The sequence below is a fragment of the Solanum lycopersicum genome, chromosome 2 (assembly GCF_036512215.1).
Source record: "Solanum lycopersicum chromosome 2, SLM_r2.1".
Taxonomy (NCBI): Eukaryota; Viridiplantae; Streptophyta; class Magnoliopsida; order Solanales; family Solanaceae; genus Solanum; species Solanum lycopersicum.
The window spans coordinates 58228382-58243210 of NC_090801.1; the positions used below are offsets into that span (position 1 = coordinate 58228382).

Consider the following 14829-nt stretch of genomic DNA (forward strand, 5'->3'; position numbering starts at 1 on the left):
TTCTTAATTAAATGTTTTAGATTTGAACCCTGATTATATAGTTATCTTTGATAGTGAGTGATTTAATCTATTGAGAATTTTTTTATGCGAATCAAATTATCAGACCTCAAAGCAGATATCAAACACAAAAAAATATATTTTAATTGAAGGTAAAATGACAAGGGCAGCATTTTAAAATCATGAATATGTAGCATTCATTGTTTATTCAACTTATTTGAATTTCTCCACATACGCACTTGCATTCATTTTATAATTTAAGTATACATTGTCTTTTATTTACACAACAAAAATGCACATTTCTTTAATCATTTTTTGCTTGAATTGGCAAATTTTCAATTCTCTATTTATATCAACTCCTACACTAAACACCATACGCCATAACATTTTATTTTCTTAGCATCTTCAAAACCAAGAAGATCAAAAAGTCTTGTGTCCATTTTGTCCTTTTCAACAACACACAAAATCTTTGTTTGTTTATTTCTGGGGTTTCGATTTGTTTGCTCTTTATATTCATCGATTTGCTCAACAGAGTCAACTTCATATTCATCGAGATGCTGACCATTAGAAAGAAAATGTGGATGTTTTCTTGCTAATTTTTGTTTTCCCCATAATTTGTTTAAAGTTCAAATTTTTTTTTAATCTTTTTAGTTTACATCTTCTATGGCAGTTATGTTCTCAACTATCACAATTAACACTCTATCTGCTGCCAAGATTTTCTCAATTTTCAAGATTATCCCTCGAATGATCTCTTTTTGGTTTGCTCCGACAACTCGCCCTCCTGGAGCTGAACCTTAGATGGTACTAAAAAAATTGTTGTTGAATCCTAGTGACTAAAAATCTTTGTTTTAATAACTTATGGTTTGTTGAGTCTTTGTTTGAAATGTGAGATATTGTTACATATACCATCCATATACAATAATATACAAGAAAAGGACTTATTGTATTCGTGTGCATCAATTTGTTAGAATGAACTGTAGGAATTTAGGTGAGTTTTGTGAGAATGAGGCAAAAGGGGTTGTTCAAAGTTTGGTGTTGGATAGTGAGAAAGGTGAATTAGTGAAGGCTAGTGGAAGGGTGGAGAAAAAAATTGGAAAATCAGAGGGGAAAACAATTGCTGCATTGAAGAGTCATAGCGAGGCAGAGAGGCGAAGAAGGCAGAGGATCAATGCTCATTTGTCTACACTCAGGAATCTTGTGCCATCTTCTGATAAAGTAAGTTAGTTCTCTCCATTCCTGATGATTAAAGAATGATAGTACATAATTCAATTTTTAGATTACATGTCTGGTGCATCAATTGTATACTATTAATTATGTGTGTTCCATGTCATGATCTATATTAGTATTGAATCTGATAACAGATATAGAAATGTCAGTACTATTGCAATTTGCAACTTGCATTATTGTTGTTAAGTCAGTTTTGTGTCACTTACTTGCACAAGTTTTTACCTAAGTTTGATTTGAAACAAACCTGGTTGTATTGCCTAACTCTCACAGATAAAGAAAATTAAGAAATGAATTTTCATTATGAGTGCATACATCTTGAGGCTGAGTCTGTTTTCGGCTGCTAGATTAATGAAGAATCTCTGTAAATCTCACCCTTTTGATCTGTGATTCACCGGTCACTAGATCTAAGTTGACAATGCATTCCTAGTCATGGTGGAAGTAGAGGAGCGGAAGGGTTTCTTTTGTTGGAAATATAAAGTTAATTTTTTTTTTATATTAGAAAATTCTATATTCGCCGTTGTTTTACGGTGACTAACTGTCCAACTTGTTTCCATTATTGGTTTGATGTGGTCCTTTCATAATCAATTGGAGATCCTTGATTTCAGAGATTCGAAAAATAAAAATAGTGCCAGAAATTTAAATCTAAAACATCAAGGTAAATATTGACTCCCTCATAGATCATGATTAGGAATTGCTAGTTCTTGGAGTAACTTGTATTGATGGAAACATTATAGATATAAAATCTATACTATAAAGTTGATCAACAAAGTAAACTCTTTGGCGGTTTGTCGGCTGATTGAAATTTTTATTCATTTGATTAAGGCTAAAACCTCTTTATCTATGCTAACACGTTTTGATTTGTTCAATTAATTAATTATATTATTAGCAAAAGTAGTTAGGACTGTGTCTCTTTGATCACTTTTTGACTTTGTTCACCAATTAATTAGTAATATTATTGCAGTTAGCACTTTGGTCTAAAAACTGACGACATGACCTTAACAACTATGAGTTAATCATTTGACCTAAAACACTTAATTTTTTATTAAGATAGTCATTTTCATGTCATCTACCATGACCTACTTTTCTAGAAAGGACTATTCCACGGAATACATGAACAACCCCTTAAATTTGTCAGTATCTAGACATTTTTAGAATTTTTTTTGCTAGTGTGTCCATTAAATATGTCGTGTTCTTGATTATTCACATCAGACTCAATTGAAACAGACTTTCATTTTGATGTCATGTCAATAATTTACTTTGATTGAGCTTTAAGTACTAATGGTTATGACTTTTACTTCAGATGGACAAAGCAGCACTGTTAGCTGAAGTAGTACGTCAAGTGAAACAATTGAAGGAAACAGCAACTCATGATAGTGAAAGGTTCTTCATACCATTGGACTCTGATGAAATAAAAGTTGAAATAATCGCTGAAAATGCAATAGATGGGACGTGTCTTTTCAGGGCGTCCGTTTGTTGTGAATACAGAACTCATCTTTTATCAGATTTAAAGCAAACTATCAATTCTCTTCATGTCAATTTAGTGAAGTCAGAAATATCAACTTTAGGAAGTCGAGTGAAGAACGTGTTTCTCTTCACGAATTCGATCCATGGAGGAGGAGGATGTGCCACTATTCAGGCTCGAGATATTTTCTTATCCTCTGTTCGACAGGCGTTTAGTTCTGTACTGGATAAAGTTTCTGCGTTTCCAGAATATTCAGCCTATCCGAACAAGAGGCAACGCGTTTCTTGCTTCGATTCTTCAAGCTTGTTATTCTGATGACGATTATCGCCATTTTATTAGTATCATTCAACTGCTTTGTATGTAATATTGATGTTTTCATTATCATCAAATAGTGGTTGATTTGGATTTGAAAATTTCATGCTATATTCTACTGCCCTTCAGTGGCCTGATGACTATATGTAAATATTTTGTTACCCTATTATATTACACACTCTTTAATTTGTGTATGCAGAGAGGCACATTTCTTAAATGGAGGGTGATTGTGACTCGTGAGTATTGAATGGTGTAATGCTTGTAGCGTAATTGCTTTAAATAAATAGAGTATTGAATGATGTAATGCGTGTAGTGTAATTGCTTTAAAAAATAGAAAAATTACAGTCTTATGTTTTCTTCATTTTTAATATTCCCTTCTATTTCTAAAAACCTCTAAAATCCTCTTATTTCTTTCATATAACCGAGCTACATATTAATGTACTCGAATCAGTATTTAATGTTCTGAGCTACATATTATGTATTTGGTTTATTCTATAATGTAACTGAGCTAGTTTTTAATGTATCTAAGCTAATTTTTAATGTATCTGAATTACATATTATATATTCAATTTGTGTTACTTTTTAAGAGATTAATGTAATTACAAACTAAAGATGGATAGATTGTCACAGGTTGTTAGTTAGTTATGGGTCCTCGGGTTTCTTCACTTTCTTGGGCTTGAAAGAAGTTCGCTTAAATTGAAATGAGAGAAAATTACGAATACAATATTGTTCAGCTGCCTAGTTTATCAACAAAATATATCAATGTATATGTTATGTATATTTTATGTATAGTATACATATTTTATACAATTTGAACATATTTAGTAAATTAGTTGGTAGAAGGATTTAGGGTCGTAATTATTTCAGAAACGAATATAAATAACTGTCCAACAAAAAAATAGTAGTCAATAAATATATAAAAAAGATTATATTAGTAATATATACATAAAATATTTTTTTTTAATCTATTACCTAATAATACAAGGGGAACTTTTGCAAATAGTTATTATAATAAACTTAACTATGATTCATAGTTATAGTTTGCATATTTATGAATTATAGCTACAGTTTAAGCTGTCTCATTTGTATAATTTGGAGGTTTGTATAATTTATCGGGTACATTTGTAAAATTCAATTATTTTTGTGTAACCTCAAAATATCAAATTTATACAATTACAAACATAAAAAATGTAAATAATTATACAAATTTTGAATTATACAAAAGTTATACAAATTTAAATTATACCAACATGCGAATCATACAAAACTAAAAAGGTGAGCCGTGTAATTATAACTAAAAGTAAGTCCTAAATTATAATTAAAGTAAACTATAACTAATTAACTAGTATATATTTATAAGCTTAGTTTTTCCTAAATACAATTATTTTAGGCCGGGTGGCCTAACATGTAACTTGTCCAAAAAAACAAACTACATAGGCCCTTTTTCACTCTGTATTTGGATCCTTCTAAATAGAGGTGTGTACAGTCCAGTATACTTTTTCATCAGAAATTTTCACGGTAAGTCTCTTTAAGGATCAGTATTTAATTTAATTTTTGACCTTGTTAAATAAATTATGAAAAAAATAATGTTCCGCCAAAAAAAATTTCTTCCGTCTAAAGTCGTCATCTTGATTAGCTCAGCTCCAACGTTTTGTTAGGTTCTACAATTATGTCATGCGTGTTTGGTTGGAAACAAGTTATTTCAGGATTAATTATTTAGAAACAAGTTATTTTGTGTTAAGTTATTTTACCATGTGTATGATAAAATTTATTTCATTATCAAAGCATAAATGGTGGAATAAATAATTAGATCACTGTCTATTACCTCCAACCAAATGCAGAATCATTATATCCTGAAAATTATTATACCGCATATCTCACATCTACTCTCAAGGTGTTTTGGGTATTAATGTGTACAGCTGAATTTGTGAATAGTAGGGCCATTGAAAATATATTCAAAGATCCTTTTGTCATGCTGAGACAAACAATGGAAAATTAAAAGGGGGTATGATTAAAGTTAGGAATGAAAAGGAAAACAATTATGTAACTTTTGAACTAATACGTACACAACATGATACAACAAAAGTTTTAACGTCAAAATCGATCAAATGTTTTCATGATTTTTTCATAAAAGGAAAAAGGAAATGTCTAACTTTAGCCATCAGCTACTTCTCTGTTTATTAATAATTACAATTTCTACAAAGAGTATTTTTGGTCTGTTTGCTAATTAAATAGCTTATTGCTACAGTTACGAAAAGTTGTACCCTACAATCCATTATTGATTGAAACACCTATTCCCTGTGGAAGGACTTGGGCCAGTAAGAATCATACAAACTATAAATTTTATTTTTCGAGAGTCAAACAATTTAAGTTTGATCAAAAATTTGAAATTTTAATATATATCTCTAAAAATTATTTTTAATATTATTAATTTTTATAAGCATAGTATAATATTCTGCTCTCACGTGTATGTGATTTTCACCGGCCAAAAAAAAAAAAAAGACAGCTTCGAACGTATTTTACGAACCTCCGAAACTGTCCCAAAAGAGCCAACACCCATTTATTTTTTTTACATTTTACAAAAGTTTTATGCATGTGAGTTACAAATTGTTAAATACTTAAATTAATACAGTCGCATATCGACCAAAGTCACGGACTGGCGGTCAATTAAGAAAAAAAAAGAGAATTGTGAGGTTTCAAATTCCTATTTGTGAATGGACAAAACTTTTTAAGCAAACATATTTACACACTATATATTAAGCAAACATATTCACACACTATATAAAATAATTAATCACTAAGCTTTTCAAACGTTTGGTATATATATTGGTTCAAATTAAGGAAACAAGAAATAAAGTGGCCGTCATTCTTTGACACTTGGGCTTCACCATCAAAAATTAAGATAAAGGAATTACATTTTCTTTTTAACAAATTAGGATATATAGTTTGTGGTAGAACACCTCATATATAACCACCTACTTTTCATCTACCATGTATTAAAAAAAAATGGGGAGCAACCAAGAAGGAGCCCAAAAGAAGAAAAGGAACGTACACGAGACGATTCATGCGTTATTTATTGAGTCAGTGGTTAAAAACACATATAAAGTATATCGACTTTTTTTTAGTTTTGCATACGAATTATTAGGTGTGAGAGTTTTTACGTAAACTATCACCAGTATTTATTGAAACACGTTTCAACTATCCATTGTTCTCTTTATTTACTTGAAAAAATCACACCTCATTCATATAGAAAAAGAGAACAACTAATAGTTAAAATGTTTTCTACAAATATTATAAGATAGTTCAAATAGAAAATTTACATATCTAATAATTTAGATATAAATCAAAAAATTAAAATACTTTAGATCAGCCGTTTATTTTTGACCTTATTGATTTGATCTTAAAGCGTACTTCACACAATATAATCATACCAAACTAAATTTGCATCACCAAACTAAACTTGCACATGTGCTACAATTAATTTTGATTCCGACTATATATAATCATATATGTCGATAGCTAAACTTTATTGGTGGAATCCAACGTGGAAATGCCACCCCAGACCATAACACTACTCTTTATAATGCAAATTCCACTTCCAAACTTTTATTAAATTAAAAAAGTTTTATATCTAACTCTCTTCTTCCTCTTTTCTTATTGGTTATCGAACAATTTCCAAAGACCAACCACCACACGCTTCTATGGTAAAAATTTCATTTCCAACTAAGTACATAATACGTACATCATAAATTCAGATAGGAATGAATAAATATAATCACATCTATAGGATGAAATCGCGGTTGAATTTACTTATTTTTGATGATTGTCATAATATTTTGAAATAATTTTTATATCACAACTTAAATCCTAATTGTATAAGGAGAAGGGATAATGTCCAAGTACCCCTCAGCCTATGCTCAAAATCTTAGAGACACACTTATACTATACTAGGGTCCTATTACCCCTGAACTTATTTTATTAATAATTTTTTACCCCTTTTTAGCTTAAGTGGCACTATCTTGTGGGCCCAACGATGATTGATTTTTTTTTCGAACTAGTGCCACGTAGGCTAAAAGGGGTAGAAAATTACATATAAAATAAGTTCAGGGGGTAATTGGACCTTAGTATAGTATAAATGTGTCTTTAGTATTTCGGGCATAGATTGAAAGGCTACTTGGGTATTTTCCCTAAGGAGAAAATAAAGCATAACATTATTTTCGTTGTATTTTCAAAAAAAATAAAATTAATTACACAACATATATATGTGTTTATATTTATATAGAAAATATTAATTAGGACTAATAAGCCTTAAAACACCCTTGTGGGTGACCCTGAATTTTTTACTTTATCCTACATTGAAATTAATGGTATCATGATTAAGAGAATACCAAATCAATACTTAATAATAAAGTGAGCATATTAGGTGGTAGAATTAAGGATAATCCAGAGAAGCTGGTATGTAGCTTACTACATATATTATTACTCGATAATCTAGCTTGGTCCAGCTCATATACTTCTATTGTTGAAGCTCCTATTGATTTATTTCTATATATATAACTGATCTTTAGTAGTATCTATTTTATAAGTATATGAGTAATTAATTTATCCTAATTAAGTAGATCGAACACATATTCAATACCTTTTCAGTAAGATTTACTATAGAGTAATTAGCTTAATTAATTCCTTGACACCCCTTCCGTACTAGACAATTTTCAATTACAAGTTTACAACTAAAAGAATCAAACAATATACAGAGGTTAAGCATTTTCATTTCCCTTAAATTATTTATTCAGCGCGTGTAAGAAAACATTTGTTACTATACTTTTAAGTTAGATATCAATAAGGAATAAAGATAACTGAATTGGTGCAACATGTGATATTCTACAATTAAAAAAGTCAAGCTCATTACGTCAATGGACGTAATTGAATTTCTTTTGTAACACAGTAAAATAACAAATTCGTAACTCGTTCGATTCAAAACTATCAATTCTCCATTTTTTAAAGATTTTCTCAATAACTTTCAATTTTTTAGGGAAATAAATATTTTATGTATTTTTGTATATTCTTTCAATTAATTATGGAGAAATAATTAATGAAAAAGCTGGAACTAAGTTGGTTAAGGCAGCATAAAACTCGGCTTATGTTTGATTGTCTGAAACTAAATTAATTAGGCTACATAAGACTCACACGTGTGTTCCGGTTTACACTCTTTTTTGTCCAACTTTAAATCTATGATCTTCTTAAACACAAAATTAATACTAGTCAATTTAATTTAATGACATTAATAATGATGCAATAGCTGGACTGTGTAGTAAGCTATCCCTTTGTGACATCCAAGAATGATAGTAGTAATGAACCCTGTGCACATGAGAAGATCAATAAGTATTTGTTAATATTAAAATTAAAATTAATACGTATACTTAAATTGTACTTAAACAATATTCTAAATTTTATTTTAGCTTTTTATATTAAAAAAATTGGTTTAATTTTATGGACTAAGAAAATTTGTCATGGTCATTTCAAATTGGTTGATAAATCATTGATTACATCCAAGTGCCTCATAAAAACCACTACAACTATTATTTTGACCCCCCTTGAAATTGCATATTCCTTTTGTAAGTTCCTTTTTAACATATAAATAAATATTCAACCCTCCCACCTAGTAAAATAAGTAAGTAAAACAGTATTTCATGTACGAAGTTATAATAATTTTGTCGCTGTATTAAGGATGATTTCTGTTCCCCTGTAATTAATGATCTCGTGACTTGTTAAATAAAAGTTGAATCATACCATCTTGGTTCTAAATTAATTCATCTCTATCGATCGAGCACATTTTTTAAGAAAAAAATTAATTGAAGACGTATCATTGTTTATGGAAAAAAAATTTTGATCAGAAAATTTAATCAGAATTTGATCAGAATGATGTAATTACATATTCCACACTATATTATTTTACCTTTTTGAACATTTTTATCATTTTAATTTTAATATCTTTTAATTAAAAAAAATAATTTATTTTAAAATAAAAAAATATTATAAACTTTTAGGTAATTTCTGATCAAATTTTTTGGCCATACGATATTACCCTTTGATTATTGCATGAACTTTATTAATAATGCTTTTTATTTTAAATTTTGAATTTGATTAATATCGAAAATTATTAACCCAATCAAGGGCTGGGAAACATGGGGCATGGTGCACCCTGACTCCCACGTCAAACAATTAATGATTTGCATCAAAATCAATATAGATCTAAAATGCAAATTATGAATGAAGATTTAAAAAGGGAGGTAAAATTCTATGATACGTGAAACAACCCTTGTGGGGTGTTCTTGGTAATAATCAGTGAATAAGCATGCAATTAACATGTGACCACGGGTGTTAATTAAATTCCAAATTAAAGAGACTTCAAATATTATAAAACTGTTAGGCTTTTATGCATTACATATATTTTTTTTTTCAATTTGGGTTGCTTATAATTTTCTCATGATCCATAAAGATTAGGAGCCTTGGTTTGACCCTTTTGATATTTGACTTGTTTACAAATTCTTCTTATAACTTTATTGACATATCATACTTTCGTTGTAGAAAAAAAGTACCTAAACTTTGTGGATAATCAGGTCATCCGTCACTAGTTTGTTGCTTAATAAAATCTTAAAAAACTAGAGGCATTCAAAGAAATGCATATAGACTCTTCAATTAGTGATAAATCAAATATGGTACCTAAACTATGAGATTGGGCGGCCTATATATTAGACACTATGAACAAATACAATTTTCTTACTCAAGCTTTCTATCGAAATTAACTATACATCAATAATTCCTTTCAATTTGAACTTGAATTACATTACTTTTCGTGTATTGTTAACCTGACTTATTTAATAGTAGTGATTGAGCTTTTTGATAAGTTAAAAAGATTATTTTTAAAATTTGTTTCAGAGATTTGAATAAAATATTAAAAAAGAAGAGGAGAAAATATGTGTATTTGATTAATAGCAAACATTGAAAGAAGAATACTTTTCTTAATAAGAGCACAAAATAACTGTTTTGTGATATAAAACAAATCAATCTACGTGATATCTTATTAAATAACAAATTATTAAAAGATGAAATTCATTAATTCAGAAGCACTTGAGTTATTTTTCTTGATCTAATTTGAGACCTTAGGATTGATAAAAGTATTTTTTTAAAGAAATTAATAGTGTTAAAACGCAACTACCATTCTGATAACCCTTCTTAAAAAATATAAAAATTTGATGTTACTATTTAAAATTTTGTGAAACTATAGGGGTTTTTCCCACAAGTAGCAGAAACTATAAGGATCAATATGAAATTATGTCAAACATGTTCGGCTATGTAACAGTTGTTTATAAGAATGGAAGAAGGTCACGTATTCCATTCTCCTCTTTCTATGTAACTGACATATTCGGCATGTGCTCTCTGCTCTTCTTGTTTTTTTCTCTCTTTTTTTCAATATTAATCCCTTTTCTTTCACCAAAAGTCAAGACATAAATTAATTTAATTAATTAAATCCGAATTTCACCCCACCCCCACTCCTCATCACCGTACAAAAACCATTCTTCTGTCATAAACATGTCAAATACAAGTAATTTTTATTCCACTTACATAAAGCTAAGGTTCTTCACTAAACTCAAGCGGTTCCTTCGGATTAAGGCTAAATCTAAGGAACCGTCTGATCATCAGCCAACTAAGGAGTCAGAGATTTTTATTGTGATTGAAGAAAAGGGTATAATGGGAAAAGAGAGTGATAAAGATAATGGATGGATGAGTTTGCAAAAATCTGTGAAGAAACTTCACTTTGGGAACTGCGATGAAAAAGAGGTGGCGGTGAAAGAGATAATAGAGTTGGCTAAAGAGGATTTGAAGAGGCGGAAATTCATGGCGGAGCTCGGTCTGATTCCGCCGCTTGTTGCCATGGTTGTTGGTGGCTCTGATCAGGCGGTGTTGCGGCGGCAGAGATTAGCGGTGCAGGCACTGACCGAACTTGCTAATGGCTCTTTCACGTAAGTTTTATCTATTTTGTCAGTTTTGAATAATTATTTAATTACTCTTTTATGTTAGTTCATTTTTATTTTGTTTATCAATTACGTTCCATTTTCTTCTTATAGCTAACAATAGGATCAAGTTTTAAGAGCTAGTTTTGATGTTGCATGAATATTCATATTAATTTTATTTTAAGAATCGTGAATTTATAATGATTTGTCATTTTATTTAAATGTGAGATATTGAAAATTAGCCTATTACTAAAAGTGGAATTTCAATGTTTATTCTCCTACATTTTATCCCATATTCATGAATTTTAAAATTGCTTTATTCATTTCGGAATAGAAAATATTTTCTATATCATGATTTGTTTTTATTACCAAAATAAAACCTGATTAAGATGCGTGCAAAAGGTTCCTAACATCACCGTCATAAAAATAAAATTAACTATCATTTATCATATAATATTAATTAATTTGGTGGGCTGAAACTTTTGGTTGAGAATTTTATTACACAAAGGGGTCTTCATCGTTGTAGTACAAGTTCATCCCATTAGGCTAGTGGACATATAATGCGGTGAAATGACGTGGCTGATTTTTATTGGATGTGTAACTTACTACATAAAAGAGAATGTATCAGAAGATGGATCCTTACAGGCCACTTTGCGTGGCCAATTTTTGACTTAAACCCCTACTGTGTGGCACGTGAGGTTTGGTCTTGGGAATATCCTTTTTAAGTACCCAAGAAGTTCATGACTGGCTAGTACGTACACCTCCTATAATAGACCCCCATGAAATTTTAATACACCTAAGTTACATCAACCCCCAAAAGAAGAACTATCGTAAGTTATTGTAAATGTTAGATGACAATTTAATATTTTATTTGTGAAGTTTGAGTATTATACGAGTAAATTTTTGATCCCAGACGAACTCACTCACTCAATGGTTATAACTTAATTTTCTACATGACACAACGTTTACACAACGAGACAAAATCTAAATTAGCCCTTTTCATATTTGAATGCCTTAAATAGGTGACTAGGAAAGCAACTAGCAAATGGATTTTATCAACTTGGTTTTATTTATAGCCATTTTATTTAGGAAGCCTTAAAATTGCAAGGATAAGTTAGTTGAGTCAACTTGACTTTCTAGCCATAACATTTTATTTTATCTGAAAAAGACTTGGAGTATGTGGTATGAGCACATACTTATGGTAATTATGAAGATGGTTGAATCGAACTCTATGATCATAGCGTGTAGTTCCTTTCACCTCATCTCTAATATATCTACTTGGATTAATTATGAATAGAGTTGAATCGCCTTTTTTTTTTTAAAAAAAAAATATCATTCTTTGAACAAAAGGTTTATTGAAAATAGTTATCTACCTTTCTTGTGTGATTACACTGTGTTTGTTGTTGTTATAAATGCGTTTACTATCTAGTGCAATATTCATTGTGGAAGCGACAATGGGTTAAGTTGACGAATACTTTTTAATTGTTATGGACATATTATTCTACCTTATATATAATATTTGTATGTATTCAAAGTGTTTTTTAAAAAAGAAATAGGAAAAAAAATCTACTTGTGTTGACCTTTAGCTCCTAGCACTGATCTAATTAAGCAGAATCTTATTGACTTCTCATTCTCAATAATTTTTAAATTTTCTATGATTATTTATTTTGAGGACCCCTACATGATTGGGATACCCCCTACCCCAACTTTAAATCCTAACCATTTTTCTATCATTTCCCAACTTGTTAGTTGACCAATAAATTAAATATAATGAAACAAAGTCATACAAATGGGGTCCCTAAAGCTTTGATTATATTCTATATTTCAGATTTGGCCATGTTAATGGATTTGAGTTGTTTCATAATTCATTTCTTTAACATTGTTCTGTTTTCTTGGTTCCCTTTTTCAGTAACAAGGCTCTGATGGTAGAAGCAGGAATCTTATCAAAATTACCTAAAAAAACAGACAACTTAGATGGAAACACAAGGCAAGAATTTGCGGAATTGATCTTGTCTATATCATTATTAGCCAACACACAATTCAATATGGATTCCTCAAGAATTATTCCATTTGTAGTCAGCATTCTTGATTCATCAAATTCAAGTGTTGAAACTAAATGTACATGTCTAGGAACATTGTACAACATATCTTCTGTGTTGGAAAATTCCGCCAGTATGGCGACTAATGGAACAGTGACCACATTATTGAGGTTGTCTTCATTAAAGGAAGTATCAGAGAAAGCACTAGCCACATTAGGGAATCTTGTGGTTACCCTAATGGGAAAGAAGGCGATGGAGGAAAGCCCGATGATGCCCGAGAGCTTAATGGAGATAATGACATGGGAAGAACAACCGAAATGTCAAGAGTTATCGGTATACATTTTGATGATTTTGGCTCACCAAAGTTCAATTCAAAGAGAGAAAATGTCCAAGGCTGGTATTGTTCCAGTACTTCTTGAAGTGGCATTGTTAGGTAGTTCTTTGGCTCAAAAAAGGGCACTGAAATTGTTACAATGGTTTAAAGATGAGAGGCAGATCAAAATGGGGCCTCATTCAGGGCCACAAGTAGGAAGAATGCCAATTGATTCATCACCAATGAGTCCAAGAGCTGTTGATGAAAGCAAGAAACTGATGAAGAAAATTGTGAAACAAAGCCTTTATAAGAATATGGAAACAATTACTAGTAGAGCCAATGGGGGTGGTGATTCTTCAAGGTTTAAGTCCTTGGTTGTTAGCTCAAGTTCTAAGAGTTTGCCTTACTAGGAATATGGAAATTTTTAAGCATTTAATTTAATTGACCTCATGATCTTGCACTACTTGTGCAATGTTCTATATGAATTGTTCATTTCTTTTGTATCATATGAAAATATTTATCATCATAGAATAACCATAAAACAATAGTATGATGACTCATTCCAATAGGAGGAAGAAGAGGCGAACACACGATTTGAACTTAATCAATTTGAGATTTTATCACTAATTTGATTTTTTTTGGTCAAAATCAATTATTTGTATTTTTGTTAAGTAGCTTTTAATACATATCGGAGGTTTGCCATGAAGCTATTGAATTCGTTTGAACTCGTACCAGCCCTTTACATATGTTGTGGTGAAGTAGACTTTCTTCCTTAAGCTCAAACACAAGCATTACTTATGTGTAGCAATGATTTATTTCCATCATTTCATATTCATTTATATAGTTTTTTTTCTTACCTCTGTTCTCCTGTGTTACGTAATATTTGGGCTTTCCAAAGATAGAAATAGATTACAGAGCAATTGTAATATTTGGGCTTTCCAAAGATAGAAATAGATTACAGTGCAATTGTGTATAGGGATGGACATAAATATTAAAAAATCATAAAATTGATTCTAATAAAAAAATATCGGTTTTTTGATGTTTTGGTTTGGTGTAGGTTCTTTTTTCGGCATTTTAATTTTTTGATTCGGAGTTTAGTGTAAGGGTTTCGAAACTACGAAGAATCGAAGTTTTATTAAGTAAATCTTAAAATATTTATTATATTACTTAATTTTTAACTTTACTTGGCTCATTTCAATTTTTATATTTAGAGCTTAAACTTAAACAGTAAAAATCTAAATAAAAAATAGTAAACCCTAAAGACCTAACTCAATTTAATTCAAGTTTGAGTCGCAAATTGTTGATTGTGGGCAAGAACACTTTCAAGATTGACGAGCTGAAAAAAGAATTGTGCAAGTCTTTTTCTACGAAAGACTTGGGTCATGCCTAACAAATTTTGGGCATGAGAATTACTCGTCTCAGAGATGAAAGAAAGATTTATTTGTCACGAAAGAAGTGCATTGA

General features: G+C 30.2%; 2 protein-coding genes across 2 annotated transcripts; both read left to right on the forward strand.

Moving 5' to 3' along the window:
- The first annotated feature begins 303 nt into the window (after positions 1-303).
- Positions 304-3359, forward strand: LOC101252043 (transcription factor bHLH30-like). The gene is made up of 2 exons (XM_004232922.5): positions 304-1212; positions 2525-3359. The coding sequence occupies exons 1-2, from the start codon at positions 967-969 to the stop codon at positions 2999-3001; spliced, it is 723 nt and encodes a 240-aa protein (XP_004232970.1). The 5' UTR covers positions 304-966; the 3' UTR covers positions 3002-3359.
- Positions 3360-10381: 7022 nt separating this feature from the next.
- Positions 10382-13850, forward strand: LOC101253254 (U-box domain-containing protein 45). The gene is made up of 2 exons (XM_004233803.5): positions 10382-11022; positions 12923-13850. Exons 1-2 carry the CDS (start codon positions 10592-10594, stop codon positions 13773-13775), a joined length of 1284 nt encoding a protein of 427 aa, XP_004233851.1. The 5' UTR covers positions 10382-10591; the 3' UTR covers positions 13776-13850.
- The last annotated feature ends 979 nt before the right edge of the window (positions 13851-14829 follow it).